Raw genomic sequence first — 25,073 nt, 5'->3', positions numbered from 1 at the left:
AAAATGTGAAAAATTATACCGACATGTTGCATATTAAGTAGACGCATAGGAATATGCCATACATTTTTATATCCATTAATTTGCAATGTTGGGGATGATTTCTCCTCTGCTAATTGTATATATATGAAATGATATGAAATGATACGAAATGACATACGAAATGACTTTTATTCGAGTCTAAACAAATAAATATAAATGGAAATTAGGCTATTTTACTATATAAAGAATATGTCCTTTCCCTTTAAATTGGCTTTATTTCAAAGGTAAAATATATTTTTTGATTTTTTTGATTTTTTTGATTTTTTTTGATTTTTTTGATTTTTTTTGATTTTTTTGACTTTTTTTATTTTTTTATTTTTTTATTTTTATTTTATTTTATTTTTTGACATATTTAACATGAAAAATTAAATTATATATCATGTCGTTCAATTTAAGCAACTAATAAATAATAATTTTTTTTATTCAAATGTAACTATATATATTATCCAAAAATATAATGATATGATTTAATAAAAATTGATTTATAATTTAAAGATTTATTTTGTGTACTCCCAAATAAATAATTATGTTTTTATTAAGTATCGCAAAAAAATGCATATGAAAAAGGGAAAAAAATAATGATAATAATAATGATAATAATAATGATAATAAAATATTATATATATAAAACATTTAATACCTTTTTAAAATGGATTTATTTATATGTACCTTTGTATGATTACTGCAGTATTGCAAACAATGTAAAAAAATAAATTGTTTTTGATGTATATAATTTATTTCTAACTTTTTTCCATATATAATTTAATAATTTATTTTTTAGAATGTTTTATATTTCTTTATATATTTAATTTGAATATAATTACTTTGTATCAAAAATATATACTGATTATGTTATTACTTTTATTTGCAATAAATCTTATTAATTTTTTTTTTTTTTTTTTTTTTTTTTTTCAAATTTGCTTTTCTTTCCACAATCCTATTGCATTATGCTTATAACAATGTAATAAATTAATATGTTGTTATTTCATTTTTGTTTTATTATTCATTCATTCATTTATTTATTTACTTACTCATTCATTTATTTATTTACTTACTCATTCATTTATTTATTTACCTTTTTTAAGAAACGTTTTTAAGTTTAAATTATGATTTTAGAATGATAGTCATTTATGATTATTGAAAATTGTAAGCAAATTTATTATATATACAATTTTTTTTTTTTAAACATATAATTAAGATAAAAAAAAAAATACTTTGACTCAATTCTACTTATTATATATGTATGCCTTTGTTAGGCATTTATAGTGCTAACATTTTTTGTGTAAAATATTTATATTTAATAAATACATATATATGACCAGTTGTGTTTGGAAAATGTAAACGAAAAGACACCAAAATAAATAAGTAAATAAATAAGTAAATAAAATCAACAAATCAATAAAATAATCAATAAAATTTAGAACAGATCACATAATTCATATTATAATAATTCAGCACATCCAACGAAGACATATAAAAGAAAAAACAAACTTTTTTTTTTTTTTTTTTTTTTTTTTTTCGTAAGTTTGATACACTAAAATAATTACAAATTTGATGTCATAGAATAGAAACCAAAATTAATTTCTTAACATTTTGTATCCCCCTTTTTTTTTCCCTTTTTTTTTTTCTCTTTTTTTTTTTCCCTTTTTTTTTTTCCCTTTTTTTTTCCCTTTTTTTTCCTTTTTTCTGTACCCATGTGATATAAAATGGAAATAAACGAAAATGATGATGAAAAAAAAAACTCAGATATTATATGGGAATCTTTGTATAATGATTTTGAAGAGATAACTGACACAAATAAAAAACATTTTAATTATATTGAAAATAGTTTGTATAATTTTTGCAAAGGAGTACAATTTTCAGAAAAAGATAGTTGCAATTTAAAAGATCGAAACCCTGATATATTTGGAAATGATGAAAATAATAAATTAGAAAAAGTTGAAAATTATAATATAAAAGATTCTGATGAAAATAATAATCAACTAGCCATAATAAATAATAATGATAGTAGCGATTATGAAAATTTAAAAAAAAAAAATATTTTATATGGAAAAATTTATAAAAATGAATATTTAAAAAATAATTATATAGATAATGATAGTGATTATTTAAAGGCAGAGACACATATAAGCTACAACGATTTTATAAATAGTGATAAAACACGAAATTCGGAAAATTTAAATCTTTCCTTCTCAAATATGAGCTCCGAATTAAAAAAAAAAACACGCACAATAAATAACGATCCGAATGGTGCAATTTATCCGAACAATCCAAACGATGCAAATTATTCGAACGATGCAAATTATCCGAACAATCCGAATGGTATTCGCAAAAATGAGATCCCAAATGGGAATGTAAGAAATGTCGTATCATTTATGAGCGAGTGTGGAAATACTAAACAAAATATTAACATTGCTAAAATGAGAACAGAATTTTTTAGAAAAAGAGAAGAAGATTATAGATACTTGTTAAGTAATAAAAAAATTTATGATGATTCCAAAAGTTGTGGAACTGAAATGTTATATTCATCACAATTTAGCACATTTGATGGTTATAAAAAAAAAAATAGTGTACTTAATAAATTAAAAAATAATAAAAATTTTGATATAAATAGTGAATTTAATTATAATTATAATAATAATGCACTTAATGAAAAAAATGGTTCGGATATATCAAAAAATGTTTCGGATATATCAAAAAATGTTAAGACAAATATAAATAATTTAAATTCTTTAGAAAAATTAGATATATTATTAAAAAAAAAAAATTATAATTTAGTTAATAATGAAAATCCAGAATTATTATCCCTTTTTTTAAATCATGAAAAAAATAATAATTTATCAAGAAAAGCTTTATCACAATGTTCAAATAATGATTATAAAACATATCCATGTATTTTAGAAAAATTTGAAAAAAAAAAAAATCCCCAATTAATAAACACTATTGAAGATAACGATCATAATGAACTAATAAATAGATCAAAAAAATTATTAGAAATAAGTAAAAAATGTTTAAATGATGAAAAAAAATATAATAAAAATACTTTCACTGATGTAAATTCAAACAATTTGAATAAAAAAAATCAAAATTTTATTTTATCAAAATTGATTAGAAATTGTCATTCCACTTCTGTTCCTTCTGTTTCTGCCATTTCCACATTTAGTGAAAAAGTTGGTCCTAATAATAACATAATAAATGAATACGAATTTGGTAAGCTCAAAAATGAATACGAATTTGATAACATAAAAAATGAATACGAATTTGGTAAGCTCAAAAATGAAGTGGGCTTAATTAAACATGGTTCTTCTATACATGGGAGAGAACAAGATAGCTATAAATATTATGGAAAAAATTATATTCATCTTAAAAAAGGAAAAAATATAATATCAAGTGCTAGCCAAATAGATAAATTAAGTCAAATTGAGGATAAAGAAAAAGACAAAAGTGAAAAGGAATATAATAAATGTTTATATCATTTATTTGAAGCTTATGATAAAGAAAAAATAGATGATATGAATGAAAATAATATTTTACATAGAGACAATAACATAATACATGCTGATTCGCATAATTTGAATAAAAACAATAATCAAGATGTAACATATAATAATAAAAATGAAGATAATAAAATAAATATTACAGATTGTAATGAATTATATATTTCTGATTTAAAAGGAAATAATAAAACTAATGTTGAAATTAGTAATAATACATCCAATTTTGAAAATTTTGATGATAAAAAAAGTTATCTAGGTTTAAATTTTCTATTTAATGATGATACAAAAGGTAGCAAAATTGGTGATACTGTTGATAAAAATAAACAAAATATTAATAATATTGAACAGATTTATGATTTAAACAAACATGAATATAATTTAAATTATAAAAATTGTGAACAAAAAATAAGTGATGAAATAAAAATGTTAAAAAATAAATTCATTGAAGAAAGAGCTGGAATAAATGATGATGATAATAATAATAGTGTTAGTAGCATAATAAATTTCCGCGAAAATAATAAAGATAATGAGCTTTACACTGAAAAAATAAAAAAAGAAATTATTGAATATAAAAATTTGGAACATATATCAGACGAATATTTTAATAAAAATTATAATGGTAATGATTTAAAACTTTTATTTAAAGAAAATTTATTTTTACAAGAATTATGTGAAAAAAGAAAAATTCGTTTACAAAAATATAAAATTGAAAAAGCTAAATTGTGTGTAGAAATGAAATCGCTTTTAAGTTTTAACAATAATTTAAGTTGTGCATTAAAGGAAAAAGAAACAGAAATTACTATTTTAAAAAAAGAAAAAGAACAATTAGAAAATGATTTAATGAAACAATTAACTAATAATAGTCATAATAAATATGATTTCCTAACAAATTTTAAATTACAAAATAATATAAATAAACAAGAAAAAAACGCAAGTTTTAATACATGTAGTAGTAACAGTTATAATATGATGTTATGTGATAAAAATGATGCACAATCACATTACACAAATGATAATAATTCGTCTGTGATAAAAAATTATGAAAATAAAATTCAAGAACTTTTAATTCAAATTAAAATGTACCAAAAAAAAAATAGCGATTTGCAAGAACAATTGAAAATATTTATGAACGAGTAAGGAAAAAATATAAAAAAAAAAAAAATAAATAAAAAAAAAAAAAAAATAAAAATAATTGGCTAGCTGTCGAAAAGACAAAATGTGGGCATTGTTGCCCAAACGTTATATCACATTCTATTGTGATACTATTATTTGAATTCTTTTAAATATGTGAGCATATGTGTGTATGTATGTATAAGCATTATTTGATATTCGAATTAACAATATGATTATTTTTATTTTTGTAATAATTTTCATTTTTTTCCGCAAAATTTTTTATTTTTGTGTACATAAAAAATTTATTTATTATTTTTACAATGTCTTATGGATAAAAGTAAATGTCCTATAATTTTACGTACCATATGCATTTTCACATTTCATATTTCACTTATTTTTAATAAAACATTAAACAACTGTTTTAATTTGTTTACGGTTTTTATTTTTTCAAAATATGAGTATTGTCATAACTTTAGGTTGGGGGTTAATTGATTTTCTAATAAAATCATAAGTACATTTTACGAATTTATTCATGGTTAATTTATAACATTTTTTTTAATTTATAAAAAAAGGAAAAAATTATAAAAAACATGATAAAAAGCATGGTAAAACACATGGTAAAACACATGATAAAAAACATGATAAAAAATTATTATGCAACTTTTTTTTTGGGGCGTATATATGTTTTATATGAAAAATGGCAAAATAAAATTAAAAGGGAAATACAATAGTAGAAACATAATCCTACTATTCTAATTGGGTGAGGGGTTTTATAATTTAAAAAGAAAATACAAAATCCTGGCAATATCATTGAAACAAACTGATAAAATAGAAATATAAAATTGGGAAAAATGAGCGTTAACATGGCAAGGTAAAAAATGGGCTTAATGCAAGTAAGCAAATAAATAAACATGTGCACATAGCTCTCTTAATTTGAGCAGCATAAAAAGTGATATGAAGATATGAAAATATAAAATATGAAAATATGAAAATATAAAATATGAAAATATGAAAATATAAAATATGAAATATGAAAATATAAAATAAAAAAATCTCGGAGGTTAAGTTACTTGTAACATCTGGATATAGGTAACACTTGATTTCAAATAAACTGGTATTTTATATTTTAAACTTGAAAAGAAGTAGTATGTATACATAATGAAGTGCACAAATGAGCTGTAAAAAAAATATATAATATAATATAAATAAAATAATAATAGATGATTATTATAATGAGGGTATGAACTATTTGTCGAATGCAACTTTTATACACTATAATATTTATATATACAAATTTATATTCTTTTGGAAGATAAAGATATATTTTAATTTTTTTTAATATAGTATATTATTTTTCTATTTGATTGGTCTTACTTGGATACTATTATATAATACACATCACCGTCATAACCAACGCTTGTATTTATCCACATAATTAGAAAGATTGAAATGTGATGATAAACATGCAAAAAGGAAAATTGATTCCAATTTTGTTTAATAACAATTAATATTGTGTCGACAAAATCAAATATTTTATTTCTGTAAATATGGGGTAATCAAAAAAAAGTAAAAAAATGTGAGCATAAAAAAAAATGAAAAATAAAAAATGAAAAAAAATATCTATATATATATCTCTATATATATGCACATTCAAGTTTGATGTGTATTCCTTTTAGAAACTTACAAGTAAAATAACCAACACCAGAATGCAATATTTGTTTTTGAAAAATCTACATAATTATAAAAAAGTGAAAATCCTCGTTTTCTTGCATTATAAATTGTTAAGACGCATATGAGAGCGCTCAATAATACCTATAAAAAAATCACGAAAAAAAAAAAAAAATATATATATATAAATATATATATATATATACATGTATAGTTGTGGATATGCATTTTTGTTTGTATTGTGAATGATCAGCTATATATATTTGCATCAATTGGGGTAACTTATTTTTCAGACACTCAAAATGAAAAATGTAGTATAAATGAATGTATGTATGCATGCATCCACGTATGCTTGTGCATATTGTGTCTGGGCTAGTAATATTATTAAGATATGTTTTAGGGGCATACTTGTATTAAATTGTATATAGGAACTAGCTTTTCGAGCGTTATGTAGCTTCGAGAATTTTTACTCTTTGAACTTGCTTTTATTTTTGATAGCTTATCAGGATTCTGATGTGTAGCATATAAAGACTTATATATATATGCAATAAAAATAAAAATAAAATATGTGAAAAAAACTATAAAAAAATGTGTTGGATTTATCATAAACCAATCCTTAGTAACTCTTCTTCCCGGTTTCAACGACGCATTAAAATATTGTAAAATCCTCTCTCCCAAATTATTTAAAAATAATATATTGAATGCCATTTTGGAGGATATGTTATTATATGAATAGATATTATAGGGCAATATATATATTATGTGCGTGTGTGCTTACATGTTATAATAAAAATTAATATTAAAATGCATTTATTTTTTTAATTATAAAATATATTAATTATTTTGTGTAAAGATAATGAATTTTAAGGTTCAAAATAGTAAATATATATATGTTTTTTTGGAAATAAAATAACAAATAAAACATATAAAATTAATTAACTATAATTGAAAAAAAAGGCAAAAAATACAAAACTTAATACTATATATAAAATACATATACACACAAAAATAATGCCTATATTATATTTATTGCATTTTTTTTAACGTCATATGTTAGCAATTTATTGTATCCACCTATAAAAACGTATTGTGAACATGATAAAAATATAATAATATATATAATTCTTATTAACATAGTGCAGATTGTCATATCAAGCACATAATTTTATTGACTTTTGTTAAAACGTATGCATGAATTTGAAGAAATAATAATATCGAAAAAACTTATTATTTGTGCATATGCTGCTATATTGGTATCCTGTTTAATAATCTACAAAGTTAGGAAAAAAGATATAATATTACAAGCTCAAAAAAAAAAAATATTTTTTTTTTTGGTGCTGCATTTTGGAAACTCATATTTCATATAAATTGTATAATACAAAAACATGTTGAGGAAAATACAAAAAATATATTAATGAGTAACTTGACACACATATATATTTTTGTAGATTAATAAATTATTCATTTTTGTTTTATTAACAATTACAATAAAAGTTTTAGTATCCCAATTAAATACATTTTCTTTACAATTTAAAAATCTTTTAATATTTATTCCAATATAATGCATATATTTATACATAAATACATATAATAAAGAAATGAAACCATATTAAATATAATTTAAAATTACTATAATATATGAGAATTGAAAGCGTTTAATGTTTTTAAATATATGTATAGCATATTTTTATGATTTCCATGTGTAGACGTTGAGAATATGATATTTTTACTAAAAATTTATGTGTCTATCCACGATTAAGTTCATTTCAAATGAGGTTAAGGGAACCATATCCAAAATATGAAGTGAAAAACAAATAAATTTGACTTAATGTAATGTTTATATTTTGGAAGGTTCCTTTTTTCATATCATTAAAAATTGTTCTGTTTATTGATACAAAATATTCCAATTTTTGCATTTCAGCACATTATTTTTTATGCACACATATTATACATACAATATATAATTTAAAAAAAAAAAAAAAAAAACACACTTTAGCTAGTTGAATGAAATAAAATTTATATTGCCGTTCATAAAATGATATAATATAGCTAGCTATATACATAAATTATATCAATGTAAAATTATGCTGTTATATGATATGTGAAAATATAGAGAACTATATGGTAGGTATGTTTTTACTTCATTATTAGAATTCGTTTTGCTTTAAAACAACAATTGTGTTGCATATTAAAGGAATGGTTTTTTTATATCAAAATATTATAATTATAAAATAGGGGAAAGAAAAGGCTTATATGACCTATATACTTTTCAATAGTATTATATCTATGCACATACACACACACACACATAGCTAAAGGTTCATAGTTTTATGAATAATATGATTGTGTTAATATATTATTATTATATTTTTTTTTTTTTTGCTTTTTTTTGGCTGTATCGAATAATTTGCTTATCCAATGATATTCTTTATAGCGAAATAAATAATATTAAAAAATGGGATATGTAATATATAGTATTAACATATATATATTATATATATATATAAATAAATAAATACACAAAAGTGATGTGATAAGATATACGTAGTCGGCTTCAATTTTTTCTACATTAATTTTATAGTTATTATAAATGTGAGAGAACTATAACGATTTTTTTCATTTTAGATTATTTTTCTTTATTATTTGATTTTTTTATTGGCACTTTATACATGTTATATTTTTCAGCATATTTGAACGAATTAAGTAATTTTTTGAATATATTTTTGGGATCCTGAACAAAATAAAATTTTCTTAATTTTTGATTTTATAGATTTGTATAATTACCGTTTTAGTAGCTTTAGTAATAAAATTGAAAAAAAAAAAAAAATGTAAAAATAATTTTTAAAATGCATACATGTGTTTTAAATATTCCATAATTTTTGTAATTTTATTCATATATTTCTTTTTAAAAATCGAAATGGAGTCTATGACTATCATGGCTTCATGTTAATACAAAAATGTATTTGTGCAAATTGTTGACCAATATATATATATGTATATATATATTTTTTGAGGTATCGCTACCCTTTTTATTATATTGGCATCCAAAATAAAATAGTAACTTATTATGGATAGGCATATCCTTTGGATGGTTCCATTGTTATGCCTTTACAATGCAAATTTGTGTAAATTGAATAATATAATTAAGTATCATAAGCATATATGTATCGAAGAGATAAACTAATGTAGTTTAGAAAGGGGAAGGGAGGTACACATATATAGTTATATATACATATTCATGCAGTACCTTTTTTTTTTTTTTTTTTTGATTTGTATCCATTTAGTAAATTTGATGATTTTTTTCCCCATAGTGTGTATTTGTTAATTCCGTTTTTTACAAAATGACAACACTAGACAAAATAGGAATACAGGGAATAAGAAGTTATTGTGATGAATATCCACAACAATTAGAATTTTCTTCGCCTATTACAATAATATATGGGAATAATGGAAGTGGTAAATCAACTATTATAGAATGTTTGAAAGTAAATTGTACAGGAGATTTTCCACCAAATGCCGAAAAAGGGAAATCTTTTATCCATGATCCACTAATATCTAATAAGATGAATGTTCGTGGAAAAATTGACTTATTACTAAAAAATTATAATAATAAAAAGATTGGTATATCTAGATCTTTTAGTTTATATTATTCTAAAGATAAACAGAATAGAATAAAACATACTTTTCGATCTTTAGATAATAATATTATAATTAAAAAAGACAAAGGTGATGATATTATAATAACAAATAAATGTGTTGATATAAATTGTCATATACCTAAATTAATGGGTGTATCTAAAGCCCTTTTAGAAAATGTCATTTTATGTCATCATGATGAAAGTTTATGGCCATTTAGTGAATCTACAAAAATAAAAAAAAAATTTGATGAACTTTTTGGGGATGATAATTTTTCCAAAATATTAGAAGAACTTGTAAAATGTAAAAAAAAAATGAATGAAATATTAAAAAAAAAAAATTATGAATTAATAAATATAAAAGATTCTTATGAAAAAAAAAAAAATATTTTTTTAGAAATTGAAAAAAATCAAGCCGAAATAGAAAATGAGAAAATTTTTATACAACAAGAAAAAGAAGAGTTGAAAAAAAAAACGATTTTATTAGATCAGTTTAAAAATAAAAATAATATTTTATACAAAATTAGCTCAGATATAGATACTTATTTTGTTTTATATGAAAGACATCAATCAGATATCCAACAATATAAAAATATGAAAGAAATATATGAAGAAAGCTCCAGTGAACTTGAAAAATTTTCTGATCTTTTTAAAACCGATTTAATTAAATGTAATGAATTAATTGAAAAAATAAATGACGAAATAATAAAATTAGAGGAGGAAAGTGAAAATTGTCTAAATGCATATGCTTGTGGAAATTTAAAGGAATGTAGTGAAATATCTGATTCGATTTTTTGTTTGGAAAAAAAAGAAAAACAACTTTTAGATATGATAAAAAATATATATGATTTAGATATATGCATTTCAAACAATTTTAAATGTAAATGTGTTAGAAACATTCTTTTAAAAGAACACAAAAAAATAATTTTACTTGCTCAAAATAGTTTTCATACATTAACTTTTATTAAAAGTGTTGATATTTCAACAAGGAAAGATGAACTAATTTCAAGTTGTGATTGGAATGAAATTAGTAGTATGAAAAAAGAAGATTCTGGAAATAGTAAGAAGTGTATAACAAATAGAGGAAGAATGATAAAAAAAATAGATTTGAATTTTTTAAAGGACCTTGATTTAAATTCCTATCAATCTTTTTTTGATGAATATAAAGAATTTGAGAAAAGACATAAAAAACGAATTAAAAAAATTTATAATTTTATAAGACAAAAAAAAATTCAAAGTCGAGAAAATAAAATGGAGAAAAATAAAAATAAGAATATTTTAAAAATCAAAAAATATCAAGAAAAACTTCGAAAAATAGATAAAAAAATAGATCAAATAGAAAAATATAAAAAACAACTGATATTACTAAAATCTAATGATGATATTTATGATAAAAAATTTAAAAATTTAGAGAAAATGTTTCAATTAAAAAATATATATGACACTATAATATTGAATAGATATGATGGCTGCAATGATGATAATGCTGATAATGATGATGATGATGATGATGCCGATAATGATGATGATGCCGATAATGATGATGATGCTGATAATGATAATAATATTTGCACTTTTAAAGAACAAAATGAAAAAAATATAAAAAAAAAAAAATTAAATGAAATAGTCAATTTAAAAAATAAATTAAATAAGGTGTTAATCTACATCACAAATGTTAACTTACTTTGTGAATATTTTTGTGATTTTGAAAAAATTAATAAAAAAATTATATTTTTTTTTAGACACCTTTTTTTATATTTATCTCAAATGAAAATATTTTTAAAATTATGTAATGGAATACAAAAAAAGAAAAATTTATATGATTGTATTAAAAGATTAGGGATATTAGATTTTGAGGAAAATGAGTTTTATTCTAATTTTAAAAATGACAATTCTCAAATGAGTATAATTATGTCTAAAATTGGTGAAAAAAAAGAGACAGATAAAATGTTTATTCCAATGATACATAATAATTTGAATGTAAAAAAGGAAGAAGACAATTTGCATACTTTTGAAGAAAAAACAGTAAAATTAGAGAATAAAATCGAAAAAAATACAAAATTAAAAAATTTAATATCTTTAGAAAATATCACAAATTGTGTAAATAAAAATGAAGATATTTTAAGTGACAATCTTATCAAATTGGAATCTAAAAAAAGAGTAACAGCTCATTTTGAGGAACTTGAAAATGGAATGAAAAAAAAACAACGACAGGAACAAGACAAGTTCGAAACAGTGCAGAAAATGAAAATAGAAAAAATCGAAAAAATAAGCAAAATAGAAAAAATAAACAAAATTGAAAAGGGGGAGAATGAAACTGATTGTGAAACAAAGTTAGAGTGGAGTCAAGAGATGGGGATAGTAGAGAGAGGGTTATGCGAATATGCCGAAAAATACGAAAAAAAAATCGAAGAATATAATATAGAGATTAAAAAAATAAAAGATAAAATTGTAGCTAAATCAAATGAGACTATAGAAGCAGATAAAGAAATGAAAAATTGTTTAGAAAATATAAAAAATTTTAAAGGGATGTTAGAAAAGTTGGAAATAAAAAATGTAAGTAATTTTTTGGATATATTTTATCAAACAATAAAAAAAATAAAAGAAAGCAAAAGAAATCTAAATTGGTTAACTCGAAAAAAGGATGAAAAAATTATAAATATAGACAAAATAAATGGAAGCAAATTTTGTAATATATGTAAACATAATTTAGAAGAAAATGAAATGAATAAAATAAAGACAGATTTAAACAATGAAATAAAAGAAATCGAAAATGAAATAGAAGAAGAAAACACAAAATTAAATAATTTAAAAAAAAATAAAAAAAAATATTTACCCTTACTAAAATATTACTATAATTATATTCATCCTATAAGTAATCAAATTAATAATTTATCAGAAAATAAAATAAATGAAATAAAAAATGATCTAACAAATCTTCAAGAACATTTAAATATCTATTTAAATAAAATAAATAAAACTAATGAAAAATATAAAGTATTACACAAAATTTTTAATATTTATCCTAATCTTATTAATTTTAAAAGAGAAATTGTTAAGCATGCAAAAAAACTTTTTTTATGTAAAGACCAAATAAAAAATGTGTTGAATTTTTTTAAAGAGCATAATAGTGACAATTATGATACATTGTTTGGAAAAAACGAATTTTATAATTTAAGTGGCAAGTTTGCAAAACTAATGGAAAATAGTGATGATAAAGATAGTTCAAAAGAAACTACAAATTTAATAACAAAATTAAAAGAGGTCTTTGAAATGTTTATGAGAATAATTGATAAGAAAGAATATTTTAAATATATTACTAATATTATTGAACATAATTATGATAACATTTTGTGTACCTTTTCAATAAAAAATGCACTTTTATTTATTAATAATGATGATAATATCTATACAAAGAGTAACTCTTTTTTTTTTTCGAAATTTATGAAATTATTGTCAATAGAAATAAAAGAAAAAATTGAACAAACTATAATTAGTAATTCGGGTGTAGACACAAATGAAGATACCAGATTAGAGAATAAAGAAGATGTAGAACGAGAAAAATTTAATTTGAAATATGGTGATAAAGAAAATGATTCAAAAGATTTTGAGATATTTTTTAATAATGAAGAAAGATATAGTCTTATAAACAAACTAATAGATGTAGAAAAAAAAAATAAAACTATCGAAAAGTTATGTAACGAATTAATAGTATATATAAAGAAAGAAGAAATAAAAACAGAAGAAGAAATACAAATGTTATGTAGAATGGAATTTTTAATAAATGATAAAAAAATATATGTAAATAAAAAAATAAAAGAATTAGAAGATTTTATAAATAAAGAAAATAAAATAAAAGAGTGTATAAAAAAAACAGATATATTTCTATCTTATTATTTAGAAAAAAAAAAAGAAATAGACAAATTTATAAATTTTAATAATGTTTTAATAAAAAAATATAATAAAAAAAATAAAGATATAAAAAAAAAAATAATAAATAATAAATATGGAATACTATTTGAAAATAAAAATTATTTTCTAAAAAGTTGTATAATCAATACAATTTGTAATAACCTTAAATTAACAAAAAGTGAAAAAGAAAAACAAGAATCTAATTTGAAAAATATTAGAGAGCAAATTTCTAATAATGAATTAATAAAAAATGAATCAAATGAGATAATAAATAAAATTAAAAAAAAAAAAGAACAAGTATTGTGTCTTAAGGAGGAAAAAATAAATATAGAAAAAATGCATCATAATGTAGTTATAAATACAAATTTAAAAAAAATACATGAAACATTTTTAAAGCAGCAAGAACAATTTTTGGAATTATTATCAGAATTTCGAGAGAATGTTTTGAGAAGAAAAAGAGATGTAGATGTTATTACACAAAATGAGATAAACAGTTCAGACAACATAGATGTAACAATTAAAAAAAAAATAGAAACAGAGAAAAATATAATAAACAATCAAATTAATGAAATAGAATTTATAATAAAAACATTTCAAATAAATTATCAATCAAATGTTGATATTCACAAATTTTTAAGAGATACATTTGATTATCTAATGTATAAAAAAAAATTAGAAAAAATAATAAATACTGAAAAAGAAATATTAAAAAGTAAAATAGAAGAATGTAAAAAATGTATTACAGATATTCAAATAAAAGAAGGAGAACTTCAAGGAAAAATATGTTTACGAAATGAATATGTTGAAAAATTAAAAAAAGATATAAAATCTGGGTCTTATGAAAATATAGATAATGAATACAAAAAAAAATTAATAGAAATATGTGTATATAAAAATGTAATAAAAGATTTATCAAATTTTCATAACAGTTTTGATCAAGCAATTATTAAATTTCATTCTTTAAAAATGCAAGAAATAAATTTATCTATAAAAAATTTATGGAGAAGAGTGTATAATAATCCTGACATAGATTATATATATATAAAATCAGATTTAGAAATAGAAAATAATGAAAAAATAAATCAAAGAAGATCCTATAATTATAGAGTTGTTATGGTAAAAGATAATTGTGAATTAGATATGAAAGGTAGATGTTCGTCAGGACAAAAAGTTTTATCTTCAATAATAATTCGATTAGCTTTAGCAGAATCTTTTTCTATTAAATGTGGTATATTAGCATTAGATGAACCTACTACAAATCTTGATAAATCTAATTCTAAAAATTTAGCTAATTTAATTGCTAATATTGTAGATCTAAGAAAAAACAGTTCATCATTTCAACTTATTCTAATTACACATGATACATATTTTGTAGATGCTTTGTCACAATATGGATTAACAAACTGTTTTTATAAAGTAAGGAAAGATCGAAATGGGTATTCTCAAATAGTTAAAGTTGAAAAGTAATGCAAGCTTTTTTGCGCCTCTATTTTTATCATTTACTTTCGCACATTTTAATTTTGCTTTCATATGTTTAAATTTTACTTTTCATGTGTTTAAATTTTACTTTTATGTTAAATATATCAAAAAAAAAAAAAAAAAAAACCTTGTCTTATTTTTTTAAACACTTACCAATTAAAAGGTATAGAAATATAGAGAATACAATTTGTATGTAAAATTCACTATATAGTGACTTTTAAAAATTAATTAAATGTTTAAACAAATTTAATACACTTATTAATATGTACGGACACTATGCAATGATTCGAAATAATTCAAAATGTGAAAAGTTGAGAAAGCTTCAAACTTTAAATATGCATATGAATGTAAATATATGCATATAAAAAAAAATAAAATTTTCATAAGTTAACATATCTCTAGTTCCTTTCCAAATATATACATGTACATGCTAATGTGTGCTTACCCAACAAATGTGAACTATGTTTAATTCTTCAAACTTCCAATTATAACCAATGATTAAATGAACTATGATTAATTCTTCAAGCTTCTAATTATGATCAATGATTAAATGAACTATGTTTAATTCAATAGATTTTGTGGGTCATATGGGACGCCATTTTCTAATCGTTGCTTTGATGTGATTATAGGTTTTATATGTAAACTTACATTATCATATAATTGTCCATTTTCATCTAATCCTGTTGCTTCTAAATTTTTATTTTGTGATTTTGCCAAACTTTCTAAGTACTCATCTACTAAGTAATAATTATAATAAGATTTAAATTTCGAACATGGTTCATTATTATCTTGTGTGCATAATTTGTTTTCTATATTTTTATTAAAAATAAAATCACAATTTAAATCCATTTGTTTATCAACACTGTTATTATTCTCATATTTATTATTTAATGTTTTGGGAATATTCATTTTTTGAGAAACTTTATTCTGATTACTAACCCAATCATCTAAAACATCTTCAGGCAATGATATTTTTGTATTATTATAATTTTCTACAGGTAATTTTATTTTACAAGTTTCATGATAAACTGGTTGCCATTCTATAGTTTGGTCATAATCATCTGAATTGTTTTTTATTCTATTATAATTTTCTTCTTTTTTACAAGTATTTTCATTTGATTTAAGTTTGGTTTGTTGAATATCTTTCTCATTTTTTTCATGTTGGCTTGAAAATAATCTTATAATTTTATCCTTGATACTTGTTCCATTTTTATGCTCATTAATATTCATGTTGGAACGATTTTCAACATTTTTTTGAATAAGACTTCTTGCTCTGCTTTTGTATATAACGGGACTTTTAATTTGCTTATTTTCATTTGATGATACATTGGAAGAATTATACATTTTATCGAATCGAGGGGGAGGTGAAATTAAAAAAAAACAAAAAAAAAACAAAAAAAAAACAAAAAAAATATATAATAGTTTGGCTTAATTTAAATAAATTAGGAACTAGCCGTAGATATATTGAATTGGATTAAAATTATGCTAATTAAATTGAATTTTAAAATAAACAATTAATGAGCAGAATTGACAAAAATTGTTAGCATAACAAATAGTAATATACGATGAAAACAATAAAAAAAAATAATTTTTTTCTTCAAAAATGGAAAATAGACAAACTGCAAAATAGTATTATTACTATGAATATGTATTTATTATAACATTTAAAAATGTTTTAACTATTTGACAGTTACATATATTAGTGTATATTTTTTGTTTTTAAGGGAATAAATATTATTTCTACTTATTGAAAAATGTGCATAAATAAATGTTATTGTATTTATAATGAATATTATTGTGTGGGTATTATATGAATGTTAAGAATAAAATAAAGCAAACATAAAACAAATGCACAATATAAGCACACATAATTTTTTTTTTAGAAAATTATATTGCTTGTTCATAATTTTTAAGTGGTTTTCGCTATATTTTTTTTTTTTATGTAAAAAAAAAAGCTAGAATTATAACAAATTAATGTGAAAATGTATGTATATTAAAAAAAATAATAAAATAAGCTAGATTTATTTAAAAAGCTATTAACAAAATACTCTCATATTATAATTTATAAGAATAAATATGTTTTAAAATTTTGCTAAAATATGATGGTTTTCAGTTGTATTAAATCGGTATATAACGTTTCTATATATAAAATGGTGATTAGAGGAAGGTTATTTGTTTTTTTATCTTTTCCTGACATATTTAAAAGCGTCTTAAACCCTAGTTTGATTATATATTCTACAAAGAATATGTATATTATATACATTTAAATGTAACCAGTGAATGGTAGTTTTCTACACAAAAAATACATTTTTCCTATGCACACATATGTGTGTATTTACCTTATCAAATATTTGTAAAAAAAACAATATATATATAATTATTCTATTTGTTACAAAAATGTAAGACAAAACATATAGAAGATTTATAGGAATTTATATAATTATAAGAGAAGTAAAAATAAGTTAACAAACCAATCATATATATTTTTAAAGGCTAATTAAGTAGATATTCATTATTATAATCAGTTATAAATATATAGAAAAATGTGTCTTATCTTGTGTAAAAATTATCGTTATATTTTATCAATTTTTAAAGAAATTTAAATATAATAAATGTTTGATAAAATGAAGATCATATTATTTTATGAGGCATGCAAAAAGTGGATTATCATATAATAAGTAGTACATATTTGCGTACATAGGATTATTTTATATATTCTTAAATATTATACATATGTTTTAAATTATATACTAACTGATATTATTTTAATCGGCGTATATATATAAAAAATATATATATATATATATATATATATATATATATATATATATATATATATATATGTATATAATATACATTAATTTAGTAGTAATATTAAAGTAAAAAACCATTGTCTCTTTCTTTTTTAAACGGTTCGGAAGTCTACGAGAAAAAAATAAACACAAAAGATATATATTTTTATATCTGAAAATATCGAATGAGAAATATTTAAAAATGATATAAATGCAATATAATCCTTCGCGCAATTTTATGGCCATTTTAGGACGGCGTATTATATTTTATTAAATCTTTAGTAGTGTCTAAAATATTCGTGATTGTTTTATTTATTCATTCATTATTCATTCATTTATTCATTCATTTTATTATTAAAATGGTAGAGAAAAAGGACTAAATATATTATTTATATTTCCAATTTACCTTGCATATATATATGTGTGTATGCATATTTATATAATTGGCAGAATCCAATGCGAATAATACTTTGCCCTTAAAATTTGCATGAACATTCATACTAATTTATAATGACGGAAGAAAAATGTATTTTTATTATTCTACCTGATGTCACTAATAATTTTAAAGTAAAAAAAAATATTTATATCAAGACAAACCTGTATTGGTTATGTTAATGATAATAATATCAATAAAGGGGGCAAACTAAATGCCCATATACATATACATATAAACATATATATATATTATCATATAATATAGGATGATGAAGTTATAGAAAAATTAGAGGAAAAAAATTTTATAATTTTAAATAAAAAAAAAGTGCACTTAACAAAAGTAAGCATAACAAAAATAATAAAGTAAATAATATCCTACAATTTAAAAAATTATTAATATTATATTTATGTGAAAAAAAAAAAAAAAATAATTGTATAAATATCAGTTTAAGTTAAATAAAATCCGTTGTATTTATTTTCTGTAATGATATAACAAGTTGTTTTTGTCTATTTTTTAGTCAATCTTAAAATTTAGAAATATGTTATATTTAAGCTTAATTTAATATATCTACGTCTTTTTTTTTTTTTTTTTTTTTTTTTTGAAGCTTGATATAAAAGAGATATTTACTTACAAGCCTGAACAATACAATAATATAGATGATTTCTATGAATATATAGAAAGCGGCTTGAGTGTTATTTGTTTAATAGAGCACCGAGATGGAGAAGCACGCACAAAATTAAGACGTTTAATAAAGCATACGTCGATAATTATAAAGGACGAATCCTATTTCGAATGGTTATACAGGACACTATTGCTATTGTGTACATGTCATTTTGCTACATGTGAGTATGCCACTTTGCCACATGTGAGTATGTCATTTTGCTACGTGTGAGTATGCATATTTTGTCCACACCCTTTTACTATTTTGTAGCTTGGAATATCAGTGCAATTTACAATGTAAAGACATACCATTTTATTTCAGCAAAAATGAGTGGTATTTTATTCGAGACATGAATTATTTTTTCCCTCCACTCGATAAAACTAATTTGGAAAGAAATTTAATAATAATAAAACCCGATGTTATAGAAAAAAACAAAATAAGTGATGTAATAAATGACATATTGAATTTTAATTTATTAATTGTTTCTGTAAAAAGAGAGATACTAACTATTGAGAAAGCAAAAAGACTTTATGAGGATATAGTGGATAAGGTATGCACCTTAAAATGGGTCTCATTCTTTCCTCATTTTTTCCTCATTTTTTCCTCATTTTTTCCCCATTTTTTCCCCATTTTTTCCTCATTTGAAACAGGAATATTATAGCAGCTTGATAGATTTCATGAGCTCAGACAAAGGAATAGGTTAATTATAAAAAACGGAAATAAGGAGAATAATATTGGTTAATTTATTATATATTGACAAATATAAAAAAAATGTTTTTATCTCATATAATTTTATATTTTTTATTATTTATGTAGTTTGTCTTATTGTAGAGGGAATAAATTGTATAAGCCGATGTCGAATACTATGTGGTGAATCTTTATCAAAAATGAATTTTGAAGATATTCCAACTAGCTGTTTAAAAAGGAAATATGGGACTAACGAAATTATGAACGGAGTGGTAAGTGCATTTAAAATGGTAAAATAAATGATATGGGTAAATAATAGCTTTTGGCATTGTATGGGCAGGTCGTATACACATGCACATACACATACATATATATATACATGGATACATACATATATACATGGATACATACATATATACATGGATACATACATACGTGCAGTAGACAAATTTGCCAAAATTGCGTAAACATGTTTTCATTTTTTTGAACCAATTTAGCACCTTCCTGATGATTGCAAAATAGACAAAGAAATAAATATGTTTTTTTCTAAAAGCCAATTTAAAAATGAAAATGTAATTTTAGTAATAAAAAAAAGTTTGGGAAATCCTGAAAAATTAACAATGTTAAGAATGTATTTAAAGAATTATGGGTTTAAGATATTAGAAGAGAAAATAGTTAAAAATGATAAAAATGTTTTAAAGGAGTTAGAAAAAGAAGGAATAAATAAAATAGCTAATTGGGATAAAGAGAAATTTATGATAATTATAATTTTATCTAGAATAAATTGTATTACTTGTTTATTTTATTTAATGGGATCAAAAAATGTAAATGAATCCAAAATAAAAAGACCAAATAGTATTAGAAGTATATTTTGTATAAATAATGATGATATTATTTTAGTAAAAAATATAAATAACATCAAATTTTTAACAAAAAAATTTTTTAATAATGGAAAATATAATGATATAATTACAGTAGAACAAATAAATAATTTTTTTTTTTGTAAAAATTTTAATTTTTTTAAAAATAGACATGATAATATAAAATTAAAGAATGTTTTTATTGAATGCTTTCGAAATTTATGTCAAGAAAAGCCAAATGCCAATATTGCAAACATGTGGATAAGTCAATGGATAGACAAATACATGAATTTAAATTTAGATAATTTAGATAATTTAGATAAAAATGTAAAACGGCATAATGATATATGTTATAGTAACCAGCATGAGGGATATACATGTGAAGATATGGAGTCCAAAAGCGAAAAAAAAAGCGAAAAAAATGAAAAAAAGAATAAAAACTTTATAATAATACCAAATATAAATGAAACAAACGAAGTGAGCGAAATAAAAATAATAAAATATTTTGAAAAATTAAATTATATTAATTTGAATCTTAATGAGTTATGTAATAATGAAGAAAAAAATAATTCTTTACTTGGAAAAAAAATTGAATATACAAAAAAAAAATATAAAAATTTAACTGTCGAATTAACAAAAAGGGTTTTAAAAAAAACATTAGAAAAAAATAAATTATATAATAAATTTATTCTAACAAATTTTTCACATATTATTGATATTTCAAATTTAATAAAAAATGAAATAATTTCTGATTCTTTTTGTCTACTTGGAAATTTTGCGAATAAAGTTGACTTAAAAAAAAATTTGAATAAAAATAATGACTATAACGATTTTTTTTTATTTTTAAAAGATAAAAATATAAATGGAATTGGACAATTTGAGTGTAATTCTATAGGACAAGAATTTTTAAATAAAGGGAAAATACTTATATATAGAAATATAGATAATTATTATCTTGAATTTAAAAAAAAATTTAAAAATAATATAATAATTTTTTTGGGTGTTAAAACAAAAAAATTACAAAATATTATTAATTTTCTTATAGATAATTATAATTACATTTTTATAAATCATTTATCTTTGTCAAATGGTAAAACTAGATGCATAAACAAAAGAGGAGATGAAGAGAACCACTATGATTCCACTATTGGAGGAATACATTACAAACAAAACTATGAAAATAATGACGACACAGATGAATATTTTTTGTCTGAGACATATTCTCCTGACTCTTCATCTCTCATCTATTCGAATATTATTGAAAAAATTATTAAATTGCAAAATGATAATTATAAAAATATGATTTTATGCAACCCTCCAATTAACGAAAAGTATATTAACTTGGTCATAAAAAAGACACACTCAAATATAAAATATTTTTATTTTGATTCTAAAAGGGATCTACAATTTAAAGAAGTGTTCACTAAAGGGGTGGGTGGAAAAGAAAATTTGTCTAATAACTATAAGAGTATACTAAGTTACGAGTTTTATCAAAATGAAATAGCAAAAAAATTGAAAGATAATCCAAATTTTTTTAAATTCAATTTGAATGAAAAAGAAAATGATGTAACACAAAATTGTAATAATTATTTATATAATATTTTTGACATTTTAAAAAAAAAAATTATATTAATATGTAATACAACCAATATAGATGTTAGTTTTATTGGGTTGTATTTGCAATATAAATATCCAGATATTATTTTTTGTGATATGAATAATATGAATAATATGAATAATATGAATAAACATGACGAAGTTTCTTATAAAAATAAGAATACAAGAAAATTTGTAGATGACGTTTTCGATAATTTGAATTATGATAATGAAGAATATCAAAATAAAATATTAATAAATACAATAATAGATAAAATGTTATATTTTACTTCACAAACTAATTCTAATTATTTTATATTTTCAGAATTTCCTACTAATTTAAAATTAATAGATTTACAAAAATTGAGTTTTTTTTTTGAAATAAAATTATGTATATTTATAGGAAATGATATTTCTTATTTATCAAATTTCGAATTTTCAAAAAGCTTCCAAACATCTTTTAGTTCAATTTTTTATTATTTTAAGATTACAGATTCATTATTAATATTAGATTTAAAAGATGAGAAATTTAAAATAAATAATGTTAGACATATAGAATCAGATTATGTTAATATTGACGAAATAAAAAATGATACTTGTTTGATTGAAAAGGAGAATAAAATATTGGAAATAAATGAAGAATCTAAAGAGAAATCCAATTCTGTGGATTCATTTTTAGATGCAAATTTGATCAATATAAAAAATGAGACTCAAATTAATGATAATGTAAAAATCAAAATTTTGATGGAAATAGAAAAAAAAATAAAACCCAAATTAATTATTTATAATTGTCCAGATACATATGATTTAAAAAAATATTTAAAAGAAAAAAATAATCAAAATAAAAATGACAAATTTAAATTTATATTTTATGAAGACATTTTCAAAGATGTACATGCATCTATTGTAGAAAATGAATCAGACGAGTATTTGAAAAAGTTACTAAAAAAAAAAAAAGAGCAAATAAAAATTCAAGTGTATATAAAATATTTAGAAGACAAATTAGGAAGCTCAACCAACTTCTTGTTCTCAAACATCGTTCTGCTCGATCTCCAAAATGAAGAAGCGAAAGAAAAAGAGAAAGAAGAAGAGGGAGAAACGAAAGAAGAGGAAACGAAAGAGGGGGAAGTGAAAGAAGTGAAAGAAAAAGAGAAAGAAGAAGAGGGAGAAAAGGAAGAGGGAGAAATGAAAGAAGAGGAAGTGAAAGAGGAGGGGGGCGAAATGAAAGAAGAGGAAACGAAAGAAGAAGAGGTAGAAAAGGAAGGGGGCGAAGTGAAAGAGGGCGAACTCTTCAAACTTGCTGAACTAAAAAAAATAATACACTTCATTTATTTCAAAAAAGTTGAGGGATATCAAAAAGGAGAAGAGATAAATTTGCCAATTTTGAATGATTATAAAATAGTAAAATATCAAAGTTCGAAAAATGAGAAAGATAATATAGCTACCGAAATATCTAAGATGGATGATGATATTAAAAATGATCAAGTAGAATTAGAATTAAAATTAGAAAGTAGTTTTAATTTGATTAGTGGTATAGAATATAATGAAGAAGAAAAGGAAGATGAAAATTTGTCATATAAAAAAGAGGAAAAAAAATTGAGTTTGGAAAATAGCCAAGTCAATGACATAATAAAAAATGAAGAAAAATTCAAGACAAAAAAATGTAGCGAAGAAGAAGAATATAATAAAAAATGGAAACATAAAATAAATTCACTTTTAAATAAGTATCCAAATATAGAACATAGTTGTATATATTTAAACAGAAATTTGCCAAATAATTGTGATAATATATTTTGTCCAAAAATTATTATTTTATTTATGCCACAAAATATACATTTACAATTTTATATATCATTTATGATATGTTCAGTTTTAAAAAATTTTATTTCTATCAACATGGAGAATGTATATATAGAGGAATGTGTAAAAGGCAAGATCAAAAATAAAATCAAAAGGGGGCGAAAAGGAGGACGAAAAAATAATGGAAATTGTGGAAATGGAAATTGTGGAAATGGAAAGTGCGGAAATGGAGAGTGCGGAAATGGAGAGTGCGGAAATGGAGAGTGCGGAAATGGAGAGTGCGGAAATGGAGAGTGTGGAAGTGGAGAGTGTGGATGTGGAGAGTGTGGGCATATAAAAAACCAATGGTTGGGGAATAATAATGGAATACAAAATTCAGATGATCCTATTGAAATAAAAACAATATTTGAAAGAGTAATTAATAAAATAAAAAATACAGAAAATAACATATTATTAACTGGTTTCCCAATTATTAAAAATAAATATAAGATTTCTGATTATTTCTATCAATTTAATTTTTTAAAAAATTATAAAATTGATGGGATCATTTCTTTTTATTTTAACACCTCATATTTTGGCAACTTAAATTGTGATGAAAATATTTCCATAGATAAATATGAAGACTTTACAAAATTTATTAATAAGGAATTTGGATATAATCATAAATTATATTTTAAAACCATAAATGATCAAAATGATATTACCAATGCTCTTACAAATGTTTATGATATGTTTCAATTTCCTTGAAAAGTACATCCTATTTATCATCGTTCATTTATTCATTTATTTATTCATTTATTTATTTTTTTTTTTTTTTTTTTTTTTTTTTTTTTTTTCAACATTAAGTCTGTGAGTGGCATTTCTAAATTTTACTTGCTCACACAGTAAATATTTTTAA

The 25,073-nt window shown here is 21.2% G+C and overlaps 5 protein-coding genes across 5 annotated transcripts; 3 read left to right on the top strand and 2 right to left on the bottom strand.

Annotated features, from left to right (window-relative positions):
- Nucleotides 1-1,745: 1,745 nt before the first annotated feature.
- On the top strand, nt 1,746-4,673 carry PY17X_0106300 (conserved Plasmodium protein, unknown function; the record flags this gene model as incomplete). Its single annotated transcript, XM_022957811.1, has 1 exon — nt 1,746-4,673. The coding sequence occupies one exon, from the start codon at nt 1,746-1,748 to the stop codon at nt 4,671-4,673; it is 2,928 nt and encodes a 975-aa protein (XP_022811235.1).
- A 628-nt stretch (nt 4,674-5,301) lies between these two features.
- On the bottom strand, nt 5,302-7,025 carry PY17X_0106200 (long chain polyunsaturated fatty acid elongation enzyme, putative; the record flags this gene model as incomplete). Its single annotated transcript, XM_022957810.1, has 5 exons — nt 5,302-5,469; nt 5,720-5,825; nt 6,024-6,188; nt 6,334-6,461; nt 6,726-7,025. 5 exons carry the CDS (start codon nt 7,023-7,025, stop codon nt 5,302-5,304), a joined length of 867 nt encoding a protein of 288 aa, XP_022811234.1.
- A 2,633-nt stretch (nt 7,026-9,658) lies between these two features.
- Nucleotides 9,659-15,331, top strand: PY17X_0106100 (uncharacterized protein; the record flags this gene model as incomplete). Its single annotated transcript, XM_720720.2, has 1 exon — nt 9,659-15,331. The coding sequence occupies one exon, from the start codon at nt 9,659-9,661 to the stop codon at nt 15,329-15,331; it is 5,673 nt and encodes a 1,890-aa protein (XP_725813.2).
- A 573-nt stretch (nt 15,332-15,904) lies between these two features.
- Nucleotides 15,905-16,687, bottom strand: PY17X_0106000 (conserved Plasmodium protein, unknown function; the record flags this gene model as incomplete). The annotated part of the gene is made up of 1 exon (XM_720721.2): nt 15,905-16,687. One exon carries the CDS (start codon nt 16,685-16,687, stop codon nt 15,905-15,907), a length of 783 nt encoding a protein of 260 aa, XP_725814.2.
- Nucleotides 16,688-18,645: 1,958 nt separating this feature from the next.
- Nucleotides 18,646-24,922, top strand: PY17X_0105900 (nucleoside diphosphate kinase, putative; the record flags this gene model as incomplete). Its single annotated transcript, XM_022957809.1, has 7 exons — nt 18,646-18,702; nt 18,836-18,910; nt 19,176-19,366; nt 19,503-19,782; nt 19,883-19,931; nt 20,049-20,191; nt 20,417-24,922. The coding sequence occupies 7 exons, from the start codon at nt 18,646-18,648 to the stop codon at nt 24,920-24,922; spliced, it is 5,301 nt and encodes a 1,766-aa protein (XP_022811233.1).
- Between the last annotated feature and the right edge of the window lie 151 nt (nt 24,923-25,073).

Source organism: Plasmodium yoelii (genome assembly GCF_900002385.2).
Source record: "Plasmodium yoelii strain 17X genome assembly, chromosome: 1".
Taxonomy (NCBI): Eukaryota; Apicomplexa; class Aconoidasida; order Haemosporida; family Plasmodiidae; genus Plasmodium; species Plasmodium yoelii.
The sequence above is the reverse complement of the archived record's forward strand: the minus strand, read 5'-3'. Positions and strand labels throughout refer to the sequence as shown.